We start from the raw sequence: 18028 nt of genomic DNA, 5'->3' as shown, positions 1-18028 counted from the left end.
GTGTTACATATACTATATTTTTTTTAATAATGGCTTCACACATGTAAGAGAAAACTAAATATAATTTATTACTCCTATATACTTCTCAACATGTCATGAGCTTCTTTTAGGGAGAAGACAGACAAACTGGTCACAACATATATACATAATAGTAGCAGAACAACCAGTCTACTAGTATTAGAATCAAAGAACATCAAGATTATATGAGATTTTTGGATCCTGAAGGTTCTTACCTTGCTTCTCATGCCATTGACACTAGGTACAGAGTTCACTGGAACTGTGCCAAAATGGTACACGCTACAGTAGGTTCAAATCTGATCATCTATTTTTTGAATCATGTGACACCCTAGGCCACCATCCTAATCTTAATTGGACAGACTGTATGTCTATTTCTAAGTTTTGGGAAGTGATGGCTGTTAACTGTTTATAATTTTTTATATTTTTATAAATTTATTATTTTTAAATTAATTAATTATACATCTATTCCCACATCTCTGAACTCTAAAAGTGCTTTCTCCTACTACTATTCTATGTGAAGCCATTATTCAAAAAATATAGTGTGTGTGTTACACACTATTAAAGATTGATTGTAATATATGTAAGAGAGTATGCAATAAATATATCGCATAGTCTCTAACAGACTCACTTCAACCTCTATCTCACAAATACAATGTTTCAGCACTGTCAATTCTACAGATACCTTAACGGTAACTTCCACTTAACTGGTAACCACCATTCCTTCACTTTCCATTTCAATGCAAGTGCAAATACACCAAACTTACTTCTCCTCTTTCTCTTTTATTTTATTTACCTGTGTCCTCTGGAAGAGCCTTCCTGATGAAGTATTCCCACACAACCTACAACTCATTGCAAAAAATGTCAATAAACCTCTATCTTAATTCTCGTGCAGCCCATACCCAGAACATCATGATGTGCTTATAGATCCTTCAATCTTTCATGCATGGAATCAATTAAAAAAAAAAAAAAAAGAATGCAAGTCAAATTCTTGTACCCTCAGAGGATGTACAGGATATTATAATAGTATTACATGAAAAAGTAACATCATTACTAACTTCCATCAATAATAATAAGGTGTGACACCTTTTGGCTACTCGTATATGAAAATATGACTTCTGCATTACTTCAACCTTAGTATCACCTCTAGGTCTGGCTCCTATTGATGAGACCTCAATAAAAGTCGAAACCAGTCTGGGTGGTGACCCTTCCCATAATGCATAGCATTATACATGTCCGCAAGGAGGTGTGCTTTCCATTATGAGATACTAAGACAAGTAATGTGAAGTCATTAGCTTCTTTATACAAGTTTTCCCAGTCCTGAAACTTCAGGCACAAACTTGTTTGCTTACACTTGGATAAAGGATTAAAGCAAGTATATAATTTTTGGTATCTTTAATTTATAATTTCCCTCCAAATTAACACGTTCACGTTGGGGCAATCATAGTACTCTCGTTGGCACCCTAACTATGCAACAGGACAAGAGAAAATACTGTCCCACAGAAATTTCATGCTTGCATTTTGGAGGATGTTTTATGTATCATAAGAGTTCTTTAATTGTAACCAATTTTGCATAGAGGGAGAGGGGGACAATGTGTCCATTTTAGGATATATTAGAAAATAATAATGAAGGAGAATGCTATGTTTGGTTAGTTTAAATTACTCAAAGGTGTAAATATGTGAATCATCATTAATAAGTCACGTGAGAATGGGAAATGTACAGGAAAGAGCAAGTGTAAGCAGAAATACTTTCATTACTGGCATCGAATTATTAATAATTAACATCTGTGATATGTATGTGCTGTAAGTTGCTGGCTGGAGCAAATAGCATGTGATCCTATAAATTCTAGACATGCATAACGAATTTATGATGGCATAATAAAAACACTTACGAGGAGTGGGGAAAGAAATTTGTTTACAAAGTATAACTAACTAATGACAAACAGCTGCTGCATAAATTTGGTAGTTCAGTAAATAAGTATAGGGAGGGACTAATTCAAGGAACTAATAATGTTGATCAGGCAATTCATTAAGTATGACAGGAATACAATTCCTGTCATACTTAATGTTGATGAAGGGTTGATGAAGCAGCAAATCAACTAGTAAAATTTGTTGTTCTTGTTTTATGTATTTATTTCTTTGTTTTATTTATATTTCACTTTGTTTTCTAAGAATTTTCTTTTTACAGTAATAGGATATATATTACTGTAAGGATATATATTATATATATATATATATATATATATATAATATCTGATCATTATCGGAATTATCCACACTTTGTGGAATTCTGTATTCATTACTTTTTTTTTTTTTTTTTTTTTTTTTTTTTTTTGTCAGTGGCTCTTTTGTTTTATCATATGCTGGTAATGCTTGTAATACATAGAAGTATTAATTTTTATTCAGGAATAAATAAAGTTTTATTATGTCTGTTGTTTCTGAAAACAAAAAAATTTTTCATATATCATGAAAAACCTTCCAACTTCAACAGCTATACAGGGTGTCCCAGAATTAGCTATCTATTTCAGTGAAATGGGACAAATTTTTTAAAAACTCATGTTTATTGATGTTTATCATGTTTAATATGTGTTATAAATGTAAAAATTTCTAAATTATTTCATAATTTTATTTTCATATCCTTTCAGAACCTTAACCTTAATAACATATCCAGGTGTGCAGAATTTCTGGATCAGATCGAAAACAGAGGTTTATTGGATAACATCTTATCCAGTGATGAGGCAACCTTCCACACGTGAGATAAAGTCAATTGACACAACTGTCATATCTGGTACAATGAAAAACCCATTTGAAGTCATAGATTAACAAAAAGACTCTCCAAAAGTTAACAAATGACTAAATCCAAAATTTATGGCCCCTTCTTTCAGGAAGCACCTGTAACAGGTGCCATCTATCTTGATTGTCCATTTTAGGATATATGCTTCAGCAGTTTCTTCAACCACAGCTTCTTGATAATGTTGTGTTTCAATAAGATGGAGCACCATGTCATTATGCACTAATTCTTTTGACTAAAAGATTTGACTCCTGAAATACTTCGAAATGTGTTTTGCAATGCTAAGGACAGACAGATTTGAAATTTGCAGGGATACAAACGGAGCACATGTTGAAAGTTCTCAATAAAGGTTTGACTTATGATTTATAAATCTATCTGTTTTTGTATCATAATTAGGTATTAAACATGAAATTATGTTAGTTTTTGATAGATTTGTAAGATATCATAGAAATATATTGTAACTCTGGGACACCCTGTGCTGCGGAAGCAAGAAAAACATATAACTTTGTTTATCATTAAATATAGTATACAGATACAATTAACTTTTTTGTACTATATTTAGCAACAATTAGTGTAATTAGAGACAACAGGAATGACACTCATAACAGAAAAACACTTCCCATGTTGTGCTGCAGCATGCAAACAAAATAGATTTATTGAGTCCCTAAACATGACAACTAACTAAACACATTTGTTCTAACATCCTCTTTCAAATTCTCAGTTCCAGAAAATACATATAACAGCTGTTTATAATATAGTCACTGAACACAAAAAGCTATATAACTTCTTTTAGTGCCTTGGGACTGGGTTTTTCCCTTCAGTCATTTCTGACTGTAGGCGACTTTGTAGGCATTGCCCACAAAGTATTCTTGGTGAGATTTTTTACAGGGCAGTTCACCATTGCTTTCCCCAACCCCCCAATTTTATCTAGGCTCAGGACTGGCATATGGCTGGGATGTATTCATGACTGTAATCCATGTGTGTTCATGGGACCAGTTTGCCTCTTCTGGGGGATGAAAAACCAGTTTCTGGGAAAAAAAAAAAACCTACCTCCGTATGAGATCGGTAACTCACCTTTCATCGAAAGAGATCAGATAAAGGATCCTCACGTCACTGATGGGAATCGAACCCAGGTCTTTCCGACCAAAAGGCTTTGTTTATGTTGACTGAGCTATGGATGCTCTCTCTCTCTATATATATATATATAAAACTTGAAAGCAGTTTGAATTACATTTGAGATATTCAATATTATCCAGGCACTTCACAAATGCTAATTTTACAAATAAAATTCTACCAAAAAAAATTGCAACTAGCATGCTGTATAAGCTTTGTGAAAATGAGACCGCTCAACACACGCTAAAAGCTAGCAGTTTTCACACAGCAGACACTGCCTGTCACAAATGTGTTAATCTGTCAAGACTCCAATATTATCATATTTTATATTTCTTGTCTAAAGCACTTCATAATGTATTAATCCTTGACGTGACCCTTCCTAACAAACACCCCTTCCAGGTATACTGTGAATGTCTACTCTTGGTAACTCAGATCACAACCTCATACAAGTCTCTTTTGCCACAGAACAATCTTCACCCACCAGTTCTCAATCTCCTGTCCTTTGGCACTACAACAGTGCCAAATGAGATGACCTCCATGACTTCTAATTCCTCATTCCCATGATCTGTTTCAGTTCTCTTCAGACTTTTGATTCTCTAAAAAGTGTGCTATTTAGTAAAATACTGCCTATGATGCAGCTCATAGCATCTGTAAACAAATCAGATTTCGAAAGGGCCCAAATGCTGCACTCTGGCTTCCTGCCTAAATGGTAGTTGCTCCTTCTGGTCCAATCAGTAATTATTTCATTAGTGTGATTTAATTTACAAAAAATAAGATATTAACATATAGCCTAAGTTTGGATACAAAAGTTCAGCTCCATTCTATTTAAGCAAGTTTGTTATTCCTTTTTAATTTTTGGAGCAACAGAAATAATTTTCAGAAATACATAATTTATTGCTTTAACTTTCCTTTTTTATGCAGCTACAATATAACTATGATAGAAGTCAAAAATTAAACAAAAGCTCTTTCTTACCTCCATATTATCAAGAGTATCTGAAAATTCTTCATTTTCATCATCATCTTCATCGCCATTACAATGAATTCCATTAACCTCAGTTATATAAGAATTTGATACACCTGGATGAAATTAGGATGCAATAATCATATTTTAACTGAAAACATATTTTAAATAGAAGTACAATAGAAGTCTTATAACAAGTGTTCACAACTGTTTGGAAATGTCTTTATGGTGAATCCATTACAACCAAATATACAATGCAAAGATCAAAACTGACCCAAAATCACATAAACACACAAAAACTTGGCTAGAATGGCTGGCTGAGTGGTTAGTGTAGCTAGTTTCTACCCAACAGGATGATGTGAGTTCAAATCCTGCTGTGAGCATGTTTGCAAATGTTTTTAGGTTTGAAGTGAATTTCACAGCCCAATGTGGGATAACCACCCTGCTTACTAGAACACTCAAAGTGGGTTGAAAATGTCCCATGGTTTGTCTTTAGAGCAGGGTTTCTGGATTAAGTGAAAAAAATAAAATAAAACTTATTAGTGAGAAATGCATAAAAAAACATTTATACTGCAGTCATTTTAATTTAATTAAAATGGAATACCAATCTTCCTTTCTTTTAAGCTTACACGGTGATCCGAATGCATTTTTGAAAATTATGGAGACAACTACCATGTTTGAATAAAAACTTTAGTTTAATATAACTAAAATCTACATTTGACGTTTCGACCTTTATGTCAAGATCATTTTCTGGAGCATACAACTATACATAGAAAACAAGCTACACTACAATCAAACTGGCCTACACATTCTTTTGAAATGCCCATAGTCTCAGAAATTTCATGCACTTTGACTCACCAGTTATTCAATAACATATTGTGCACTCGATCAATGATTTCTGGTGTTGTTACACTTTTTGGACATCCTTCACATGGATTATCTTCAAGGTATGGCCACGTTTAAACTTGGCAGTCCATTTCTTTTCTTCTCTTCTCCTTCATTGTCGAAAACGAAGGAGAAGAGTGCCCATAAACTTTTATGAACTTCGAATGAATTTCTTTTGGCATTAAACCTTCTTTTACAAAGAATTTTATAACTGCACAATACTCAATTTTATTCATTTCAAGGGATACAGACAACACTTTTGCTTCAGACAGCTGTATAAAACAAACTGCTTCACAGAATGACTTGCAATTTTACATGGATGCTTATGAAAGATATACCAACTTAGAATAAAAATTTTGCTGATAGCATTGCCATCTATGGTCGAGGCCGAGAAATTTTCAGACCGCCTTTGTAGCAGCAGCTAGATCTAGATTGCTGATTTTTATTTTATTTATTTTTTTACCATGGGTACTAGATTCCTATTTTTTTTTTGTTTTTTAATAATAATCCACTTAAGAAGTTTCTGACCAAGTACAAAATTTAACTGCTGAATCACAAAGTGCTAAATTACTTAACATACAATGTGTACTCAACTGCACATGTATCAAGAAAGAATGACATGGTAAGCAAGTAAACACACCATAATTTAATGATCGTGAACAGTCATCAATTTGATTACTGAAGCACTTTCAAAAAAGCATGTTATTGTACACTTCAATTGTCAATAATCAGCAATGTGGTGCTAAAAACTCAGCTGTTTGTAAACAAAGTGCTGTGTTCTCCATCAGGTGTACCCACTCTATGAAATGAACTCTCTAACAAACTGAAAATTAGAAGTCAAAATTAGTTAAACATAATACGGATTTTACTTATGTAAATATTTCATTGGCATAAAATTTTTTCCCCAGTATCAAGAGCATCTTCAGTATGACTTTCAAAATAAACAAGCAGAATAGAAACTGTAGATTCAATAATCCAGCAATAAAATGGTTCCGCAAGCTTCTCAATCAGCTAGCATCAAATCATGCAGCCACTTATTTTGCCAGTTCTTGACTGGAGGGAGACCCAGTGGCTGCAGGGGAAAACCATTGAGGCCATGTATGGCCAGGAGAGCAGGTAGGTCACTCTGTGTAGGTGGTGTGTTTGTGAGTCTGTCACCTCTCACTGCTTGCCCTATTTCCTTTTTATCTCTTCCTCACCACACACACAATGGATCACAATACAAAGAAATGTGATTTCACATTATTTTCAGAACCACTACTGTCCACCTCACACTGCCCAAACTACACATTACACAGTTCTTTCTGCCACAAGAGCAGCACTTGTGCATTCATCAGAACTCGCATACCATGCCAGAGATGACAAAACTTTAAATCTCCCATTTAATCTGCTTTTGCTCAAAATTTCCCTACCTAACCAACCTTCCATTTTCATATGCACTCCAAACTCTATAACCACATCTGATCTCTTCAACTCTCTCTCTCTCTCTCAAAAGCTCAACTTTCCAGAGTTGAAATATCTTAATAGTGAGATCATTTTTCTTGGAGACTTCAACGTGCACAGCACAAATTAACTTCCCTTCTCTAGTTTCACTGATTAAGAAGGCAGGGATGCCAAGGTGTGCCATCAGTAATGATATATCACAGATCATCAGTCTCCCAACCAGAATACCTGACAACCCCCCTCCAATTTGCCAATACTCTTGATTTTTTTCTAACAAGCCCCCCCCCCCCCCCTCCAAGTATACTGTGGCTGTCAGTCCCCTTCTTGGTAACTCAGATCACAACCTCATAAGTTTCTTATTATCCCATTTGGTACTACAAGTGTGCCAAATGTGATGACCTCTATGACTTTTAATTCATCCTTCCCACGGTCTGAGTACTGCTTCAGTTCTTCTCACCAAATAACAAAAATCAACCTCACAAAAATGAAAGCCTTCACCTCCCTATTCTACTCAAAATTCACATACACCATCTAAGCCTTGATCTCAAAAAAGTGATGCCAGTCAATCCTCAAAAAAGCAAAATACTGCCTACATTGTGGCTTGCAACATCTGTAAAAGAATCATCACTGAATTCAAATCAGACTTTGAAAGAGCTAAATGCTACAAACTTGCCTTCTGCCCAAATGGCAGTTGCTCCTTTTGGTCACTTGCAGACCATTGAGTGCAACTTTTGTCCATACAGGTCTCCACCACTGTCACATCCAAATGGTACTGTAATCACCTCACCTAAAGACAAGGCCAACTTACTGGCATCACTCTTCTCTTCTAATTCCTGCACTGATGGCCTGGACAAAGTTCCTTCCACTCCACCAAGAACTGCTCTCTCCATGTCATCCACAGTCTGCCAAAAAGAAATCTGAAGAATCCTTAATAACTGAACACAAACAAGGCATTTATCCAGATGGTATCCCATCAGTCATATTAAAAACTTGTGTCCCAGAACTAACATCTATTTTGTATAGCCTCTTTAATCTATCCTATTCAAATTGCATCTACCCTACAACATGGAAGAAGTCCATCCCAATGAAAAGTGATGAAAGTCTACTAATGAACTATAATAAATTTAGTTTAATCCTTTATCCCAGTGAGAGCAAACAAAGTTTATGCCTGAAAATATCTTCAGGACTGAATATAGTGTTGTACTATCTTACCTGGGTAAGTAGTATAACACCAGGCAACTCATAGCAAAGGTGGAGCAAGCTACCAACACTCCTATCCCAGTATCTTCCATAATGCAAAACATCTCCTTGTGGATATGTATACTGTTATGCATTAAGGGATTGGCCACTACCAAGACTAGTTTTGACCTTTATTGAGGTCTCTTCAGTGGGAGCCAGGCCCAGAGTTTTTACTAATGAACCACTGCCCAATTGTTCTCACTTCTGATCTCTCTAAAATATGGAGAAGGTCATCAACAACCGACTCTTGAACCACCTAGAGATCTACAAACTAATCAGTAACCAGCAGTATGGATTTTGCCACTCACTATCTACAGCTGATCTACTAGCTTTCACCACCCACATCTGGATGAACCAAGGAACAATTTTGAGAAACTCACATGGTTGCCCTTGACATTTCAAAGGTATCTGATCAGGTTTGGCACAGGGCCTACTTAACAAACTGCTATCTATGGTCTACAGATATGTAGACCATAGATGGCAGTTTGTTATCCAGAAGGTTGACCATAGTATAGACTATGGTCTGCCTTCCACACTCTGCAAATGGATCATCAACTTTCTTACTGTTTACTCACTTTGTGTCATGGCTGACTGATTTCTCCACCAATGCAGGAGTACCCAAAAGTTCTGTTCTTTCACCCACTCTCTTCCTCTTGTATATAAATGCCCTGTTCTCACAGACTTCCAATCCTCCATATAGCTTTGCTGATAACAGGACACTTCATTCCTCCTTTTTATTTGACAAACCTTGTAGTATTCAAGATAACAGGACACTTCATTCCTCCTTTTTATTTGACAAACCTTGCAGTACTCAAGTATTAGAATCTTCAAATCCACCATGAACAATAGACTGAACTCCGATCTCCTAGATATATCCCAATGGGAAAATAGCAACCTTGTAGAGGTTGCTATTTTCAATGCTACCAAAACTAAGTCATGTCTGATCTCCCGCAAGAAAGAGCGCCCATCTGTTCTCCTTACCTTCAGTAATACTCAGATATCCACACACAATCATATTTCCCTTCTTGGACTAACCTATACCTCCAACCTTTCCTGGCACAAAACATTTCAACTATAGTTTCTGCAGCTGCCAAAAAAACTTGAGCTATTTTGATCAAGATACTACTTCACACCTGCTTATTCTATACAAACCTTAAATCTACTAAACCATGGAATATTGCTTCCATATTTGGGAAAGTGCACCAAAATCCTCTCTAAGATTGCTCAATTCTATCCAGAAGAGGGCAATCCAGTTAGTTAATGATCTCTCTCACAGATGCTTAGTTTCTGCCTTGTGCCTTTTCTACAGATACTTTCATGGACAGTGCTCATCTGAATTGGCCACTTGTACCTTCACTTTCTCCCAAAATCATTAGAACAAGAGCCACTGCTAACAACACCCTTTTAGAGTCTATCTTGAAACTCGCTGAACTAACTTCACTGCCACCTCTTTCATTCCATTTACTTCTGTTCTTTGGAACAGCCTCCCACACTCTGCCTTCTCTAAAGAATACAACCTTCAGTGTTCAAGCAAAATGTGAGCAGAATCCTTCTTTCTTCTTATCCTCTTGCTTCCCATCCCCCTTAATGCATTTAGACCATGACCCTGCAGTGTCATGGTCTAAATGCATTAAGGTTCTAGTAAAAATAACTTGAACAGATTAAAAAAAATAAACAAACTAATTTTTTAAAAAAAGTAAATAAAAATTAAATTAATTCTGGAACTTGTAAAGAAGAATATTTCCCATAAGTGGGATTATTTAAGTCCATCACTTCTATTTAGATCTGGTCAATGTAGCAAGGTTTCACAAACTTTCTTTGTATAAACATTCTAAAAGATTATTATTTTTATCGAGAATCTTAATTTTCTTATAAAGGATTTGATGTCTGGTGGTGACAGTGTATTTTGTAAGTCCTGATGATTCCAGCTCAAGAGGATAATAGTATAAATGTTCATCACGATACATGACTGCTCTTTCTACCTGTTCAGCCAAAATACAATATTCCACACTGGCAAAAAATTTGATACACTCCAGGATGGGCCTAGAGAAAAAGCTTAACTTTAAGCTAAGCCCAGAAAAAAGTAGATATCTTGTTGATAGGGTGGAGTGACACTTGTAGGCCAACAGATCTAAGTAGTTTGGCTTTACCTTCTGAGACACCTTTAACATAATGAACTGTAATGCAACGAACCACCTCTGCATCACTAACACAATGAGAGGCAGATGACAAGGAAACTATAATTATCAATTATTTTGTTGGCATAAGATTTGGTAAAGCCATTAGCAGGGAAGGTGGACTTGATGTGATTTATTTCTTGAGAAAGCAGAATTTCAGTGGCATCTGCTATAGGTCTTGTCTTGGGGATGGGGGGGGGGGATTAGGTTTGTGGATTTTAGGTAAATCATATATCTGCAGAGGGGAGAAAAGAACCAAAGGGATGGGGTTTTTTTGTAATGTGTGTGGGGGGGAGGGGAGGAAGATACTTTTTTAAGTAGGTTTTTTTATTTTTTTTAACCTACATTTTGGTGGGATTGTGATCTAGTAGGATGTAGGTAGAGCGATGTCAGAGAACAATATCAATTTTCTGATTATATTCAGATTATTATATTCTGATTAGATTCAGTGGCATTAACCTTCTCCGCTCTGGTGATAAAAATACTTTTATTTTTCCGTAACTTTCTGAAAGCAGCAAGTTGACTAGAAGATAGGTTACTTTTAGGAGACTATGAGGGGATATTGGCAACATCAAGACTGATGTTGTTGTTGTTGGCTATTTCCAGAGCTAAGTGACAGATTCTGCATTCTATGCTGTATATTAGATCTTGCAATGGCACTTCTTTCAGTGTGACAGCAAAATTGTGACAATATGGCAAGTTGAAACTATGTCGAAACTAGGCAATTAAATCTGCTGGCCTTTCTTAAACGATGTCAGGATACAAAAGTATTAACCAAACTAAAAATCAAATTACAGTCGAAAAAAGCTCTCTGTATATACAAATGTGTCAGTCTTGCACTAGCGCAACAATAGATCATGGCAATGCAGTCCACCCTAGCCACTACAAATGCTGCCATCAGTTCATTACTACTCTCAACTGAACTCTCAACAATCCTCAACCCTGAACTTTGGTCCATTCTCTCAGACATCTCAGAAGCTTCCACCAAAAATAATTCCTAAAAAAAAATAAAATAAAATAAGCATATCAAAAAGTATAACTTCTGTGAAAATCTAAATCACAATGGCAAATTCAACTTCTCCATACCATGGTGAATCTATTTTTGAAAAGGCTCAACGAGGATGCTGTTGGTGTTCTAAGCCTCAGCCACAATTTTGTCATCACATTGAAAGAAGTGCCGTTGCTAGACCTAATGTACAGCACAGGACACAGAATCTGTCACTTAGCTCTGGAAATAGCCAACAGCATCAGACTTGATGTCACCAATATCTTATCCCAGTCATCGTCTCGTAAAAGTAATCTATCTTCTGGTCAATGTCCTCTCTCAGAAAGTTACAAAAATATAAAAGTATTGTCACCACCAGAACAGATAAGGGTAATGCCACAGTTATCCTTAATCCCACTGAATAAAATTGGGAAATTAATATTATTCTCCAACATTGCTCTAGTGGTGCTTAAGGGTCAAAGCTGTATAACTGAGAAGAGATTTCCACATAACATTTAAAGGAATGCAGACAACCAACCAGGTCTTCTAACCTAATGTCCAATCCTCACCTTCTCATGGTGCACCCTGTTAGATATCTACCTGGATACTGAACGAACAAGGATGGGCTGGCAATTTGGGATTTAGCTGGTCAAATTGTATTTTTTGTATTTTATTGGCTTAAACTACAATACAAAATGATGGTACAAGACAGAATTTTATGCCGGCTGGGGTTGTCGCCCAGTTAAACAAGGTCCCTGTTGTTTTCTCCAGGGAATCAGGACAAGCAGAGAAAAGTTAGCTGCTGGAACAAATCCTAAAATGCACTTCCAACTCAATATCACCAGAGTTTAAGATTGGTACTATCAACATAAGAAGCCTGAATGGCAAAGAAATGGAGCTAGCTGAGGAATTCGATAAGTACCAGATCGACATAATAGGGGTGACTGAAACAAAAATACAAAAATTGGTGACTCTTTCTGACCAACAAATACAAAATATTATATTCACGCAATGACATCAAGGAAAAGAAGGAGTAGCATAGTATTCTCGAATGGCAGGCAATTTCAAATAGAGTGATGTGGGCAAATATGAGAATGGGGAACTGGACAATGAGACTTATTTGTGCCTATGGTCCCACAGAAGTTTCTACTAAGGTAGAAGTGGAGGAATTTTTTGATGCTTTAGAAAAAGCAACTGACACAATGAAAAAGGAAAAGTTGGTCCTTGTTGGGGATCTAAATAGCAGAGTAGGAAATGATTGTCAGACACACAAAAATGTTTTGGGCAAATTTGGAGAAAAGAGTAAAGCTAATAATAATGGCAAATACCTGTTGAATTTCTGCCCAGGGCATGGACTGGTTATTACTGACACCATGTTCCAACATAAAAATGTGCACAAATTCACATGGAAAGAAGAGACAAGGAATAAGAAAGTCTCACTGACTATGTTATTGTTTATAGTGATGTTTTCTTTCTTCTGTAGGACACTACAGTGTAAAGAGGATTTGAAATTGAAAGTGACCACCATTTAGTCTTGAACAGGATAAAATTGAATTTCATACTGAAAAAGAAGAACACGTAAGAAAGTTTTAAAGCGAATAAAAGTTGAGCAGCTCTCAGATGTGAACTGTAGACTAAAATACACAAACATGAATGAAGAAAAAATGAAAGAGTTTGAGAACAGGAACCAAACTTTGAAGATTCAGTGGCAAGCCCTGAAGAAAACATTGACTGATTAAGCCAGAGAGGCATGTAGTGAGGTTGTCTGCATGGATAGAAAAATCAGAACTCCATGGTGGACACAGGAAGTTAAAGAAGAAAGCATATCAAAAGTTCCTGGCAAATAAGTCAGCTTGTACTCTTAGAGAATACAAAGAGAAATGTAAAAAAGTTAAACACTAAAAGTCATGGGAAGACTTGTAACAACATAGAAAATAAATATCAAGAAGGTGGCAAGATATTTTGGGGGTTGTTGAAGCTCAGAAATGGAGGAAAGAGTGCTGTAAAAGGAATTAGAGATGATAAAGGTGACATGAAAACTGGAGAAAAAGATATCCTTGAAGTATGGAGTAATTACTTGAAAAATTGCTAAATGAAACAATCATCGACAGCACAGTGGTAAAAAACATTGACCAGGCATTCAGTCAGGAATACATATCCATACTTGAAGTAGAAAAAAGCCATTAAAAGTCTGAAATGTGGAAAGACAGCTGGAGTAGATGATATTCGACCAGAAATGCTCAAGTATGGAGGTATAAAAGTCTTACAGTGACTGCACTGCACAGTTTAGAAGGCCTGGACAGAGGGACAAATTCCAGATGATTGGAGTATTGTTCTCATAGTACTCATATATAAAAAAGGGAAATAACACTGAATGTGAGAATTACAAAGGTATTTCTCTACTGAGTGTTCCCGGTAAGATTTATACCAGTATACTTGAGAAACAGTTGAGAAGGATTATGGAAGAGAAGCATGGTGAAAAACAAGCTGGACTCAGGCCAAATAGAGACTGTCAGGATCAGATTTTCACTTTATGATAAACAATTGAGAAATCATGAGAATATAACAAAGATCTGTATTTGAGGTTTGTGGATCTGGATTTATTTATTTATCGTATGGCAATCTACATACAGTTATAAAAGTGCATGTAAATAAATTAGTACAAATATATAAAAGGTAAAAAAAAAGTAAATGACAAACAATTAAAGTAGAACATAGGCAGTTACACTTTCAGTGGACAAAACACTTATAAATTATGATCAAATTCTCTGAGTAAGTCTAAAACAGGCGCTGTTACTGCGAGGAAGTCACTTCTTTGACCTGTATATGCACGAAGACTGCCCAATGGCAAAATGCTTAGCTGCCACACAGATCTATATATAAACATGAATGTTTATATAAAGAAAGTGCTAAAGCCTTACTTCATAGACCTAATATTAATCAGAACAACTGTCTCACTTTCCAAAAGTTTGGGAAATTATTATCCTCAATTGTATTAAATAAATTTATGTTATATTTTAATTTAATTTAATTAGTTTTAATTTCAGTCCATTAGGTTTAATCCATGAACATGAGACTGTAGACATAGAGGGATTCCACTTTAATTAATAGCATGCGGTTTATTTGACCCCAGCCATCATTCAAGTTCAATTTCTGACAAAACCAATGATGGATTTTTGTTGCGATTCCGAGTAGCTGAGTTTCTTGCTGCCCCTGTGCTGAATCAGTCACATGCCAAAATGTGAAAAATGTGTGAGATTTTGTTGCAATGAGCATTCTTCGGTAAGATGCAATATGGAAAATTAAGCCTGAATAAAAATGTTAATAATTAATATAAAAATAAAGCAATATTAATGATTTGTTTATTTCATTTTACTAACCATAATCAACCTTATAATAAATAAAAGCATTTCATGAGAAATACTGAGAAATTAAAGAAATATAACTTTAATTTTGGGATCAAATAGGCCTCATGCGACTAATTATGTAACAAAAAAAGGTGCGACAATTAAGGGTTAAGCATGCACGCTAATGTTTTTTGAATTAAATTCCTATTATTGTTTGATAATTGTACCGACGATGTCTTATGATCAGTGGTGAGCTATGAAAATTTTAACAAAGGGCTCGCATCTTTGAGGAAAAAAAAAAAAAAAAATTTTGATTAATACAGCTTGTGCACAAATGGCAATCAAAAAGTATGTGAGGACAATCAACCTCTAAAGGCTATCATTTTAAACAAATATTTCATGATCTAAACATGAAATATTTGCACACAGTCAACTGTGTTAATTTATCTTACATAAGAAAAACATTTTTTAACTATCAAAAGATAATAAGAATGAAATCTTTTATAATCTTTTATAAAACATTTGATTAACTACTGGTTTTACCATACGATTGGCTACCAGAAGGGTAAAGATAGCGCATGCGCTTATTTTATTTTCAAACTTGGGGGCATTCGTCATAGAGGACTTGAAACAATAATTCCAAATAATCTATACACTGCCGAATAGACTAATTTTTGTTAGGTTACTGTATGAGTTTGTCGTTTAATATGTTCCAAAAAAAAGTTGGTTTTTTTTGAAAAAATAAAAAAGTAAACAAGAACAAGGGGCTTGCAAATTTGAGAAAAATTTAACAAAGGGCCTGTGCAAGCCTCTGCGAGTCCCTTATAACTCACCCCGCTTATGATACATAAGACGAAATATTTACATAATAAAAAAATGATTTACTGTGGCATACGTGTTATTCTATAGTTATGGATACTCCACAAGTTTCACTATATAAGAAAGTCTTATAACAAGTAATAGTGGCTTATTTTTCTTGCTTCATAACGAAAACGAGATGAAAACCAGGTGTGTTGTGCAGCAGAGCACTGCATGCTCTGCTGCACAAGGAGCATGGAGTGAAAAGAACCTTGGAGTCCGCTTGGTGTCGCACTGATTAGATCGTCGGCTTGTCGAGAGCTCCTGAAAAGATTAGTATTATTTGTGTTAACATTAGATATTTTACTAGAATTTTAAGTAGTATTGTTTGCTTTTTGTTTTTTGGTGTGTCTGTACAATTTTTGCGTGTTTTCTGTTATTTTAATTATTATTTTTAAGAAAAGATAGCGCACACATGGCACCGATAAAGAAAAAAATGGCGGCCAGATCGCCATGTTTGTTTAAGAGTTTTGATGTAAACGAATTTATGCAATGTGTGTCTGTGAGATGTATGCCTTGCGAAGAGCGGTGGGAGTCTGGTTAGAAAGTGATAGTGGAGTTAATATGTGTAAAAAGTGTAAAGAGAATGAGGACTTCAAGCGTGTTTCGTGTGTCGAGAGCGATATCGTGAACGACAGTCAGAATGTAGAAAATGGCGGTGTGCTAGAGAATTGCGTGGTAGTGCCAGATAGGTGTGAGAGCGTCGCCGAAAATGAAATTGAAGGTAGAAACACAGAAAGAATGGATGATTTGATCGATAATGAAAATGGTGAGATAAATGCGAGTAGCGAAATTGCCCGTTTGAATGGTGCCATACACAGAGCTAAAAGACAACTGGAGCGTATGGAAATATGTGTGTTGAACGTTCCGACAAATAACCTGCGGAAGTCTGCGACGGCAAATAATAGAATGTTTGCAAACGTCAATAAAATGAAGGAGCGAGTGCTGTATGGGGATTCGCTATTAAGAGGCGTAATAATTGAGAATTTAACGAAGTCGTACCAGCCGGGTGCGATCATAAAGTACGTCAGCGAATCTATTCGACTGCAAAAACAGAGGGTGAAAGAGATGATAATCGTGGCAGGAACGAATGATTTGAAACAGGACAAAATGGAAATGATAGAGGATGTGAGGGAGTTGTTTGAGGTAGCAAAAGAGAAGAGTGAGAGAGTTAGGATGGTGAGTATCTTACCACGGTATGACAGTGAAGTGTTTAGAAGGAGGGCCATAATTGCCAATGACTTTATGCGTGGGTTATGCATGGAGAGTGGTGTGGAATTTGTGGATGTGTGGAATGAGTTCGATGGGCGAAAGGACTCACATAAGATGGATGGATTGCATTTGAATGGAGTTGGTGTACGGAGACTTGAAAGAGTGTTGATGAATGATGTGGAAGTGGATGTACAGACTCAGGGAAACTAGATTTATTAAGAGGGGGGGGTAGTAGATATGCTGATTTTAGGGGGGCAGTTAAGTGTATGAATGAGTATATTATGCCCGAGCGAGTACGATGGACAACAAATCAGAATGGGATAGTTAGTATAAGGCATCAAAGTAAGGATGGGACAAATGGGCTTCTGCGATTCATGTACACTAATGCCAGGAGTATTAGGAACAAGAAGGAAGAGTTTTTGGCCATGGTTGGCACTTCCAGGCCAGAGGTTGTCGGTATTAGTGAAACATGGCTGACAGAAGATGATAAAGCTAGTGGGATTGAATGCGACGGGTATAGCGTGTTCAGGAGTGACAGGGTGAATAAAAAGGGGGGAGGAGTGTTATTGATGATAGCTGATGATCTTCAGCCAAGGAGTATAGAAGTTGAACTGCACAATGGGGAAAAAAGCGCATTTGAGGCTGTTTGGTGTGAGATACAATCCAGCAGAACAAAATATACAATTGGGTGCTGCTATAGACCGGGTGATGGAGTGGATGGTGGGGATAGTATGCATAAGCAAATAGAAGAAATGAGTGGAAGGAGGGTAATTATTATGGGTGATTTCAATTATGGTAACATTGACTGGAAAGAGGAGAGGGCACATGGGAGGAAGGAATTGGATTTTATGCGGTTATTAAGGGACAACTATCTACGGCAACATGTATTGGAAAATACCAGGGGGCAGAGAGTGCTGGACCTAGTAAATGCAACCGAGAATGTGGCTGTAATGAACATGACCATGTTGCCACCAATTGGTGAGAGTGACCATAAAGTCATGA

At 36.1% G+C, this 18028-nt stretch overlaps 1 protein-coding gene across 1 annotated transcript in view; it reads right to left on the bottom strand.

Moving 5' to 3' along the window:
• LOC150093633 (acyl-CoA-binding domain-containing protein 5-like) overlaps nucleotides 1–18028 on the bottom strand; it is a 102762-nt gene that overhangs the window by 26765 nt on the left and 57969 nt on the right. Inside the window, exon 5 of the mRNA XM_090412715.1 lies at nucleotides 4893–4996. Coding sequence (XP_090268841.1) covers nucleotides 4893–4996 — 104 coding nt within the window. The remainder of the gene's footprint in view (nucleotides 1–4892; nucleotides 4997–18028) is intronic.

This window comes from Typopeltis vanoorti, chromosome 23 (genome assembly GCF_054136105.1).
Source record: "Typopeltis vanoorti isolate ZY-2024b chromosome 23, IOZ_Tvanoo_1.0, whole genome shotgun sequence".
NCBI lineage: Eukaryota > Metazoa > Arthropoda > Arachnida > Uropygi > Thelyphonidae > Typopeltis > Typopeltis vanoorti.
The sequence above is the reverse complement of the archived record's forward strand: the minus strand, read 5'-3'. Positions and strand labels throughout refer to the sequence as shown.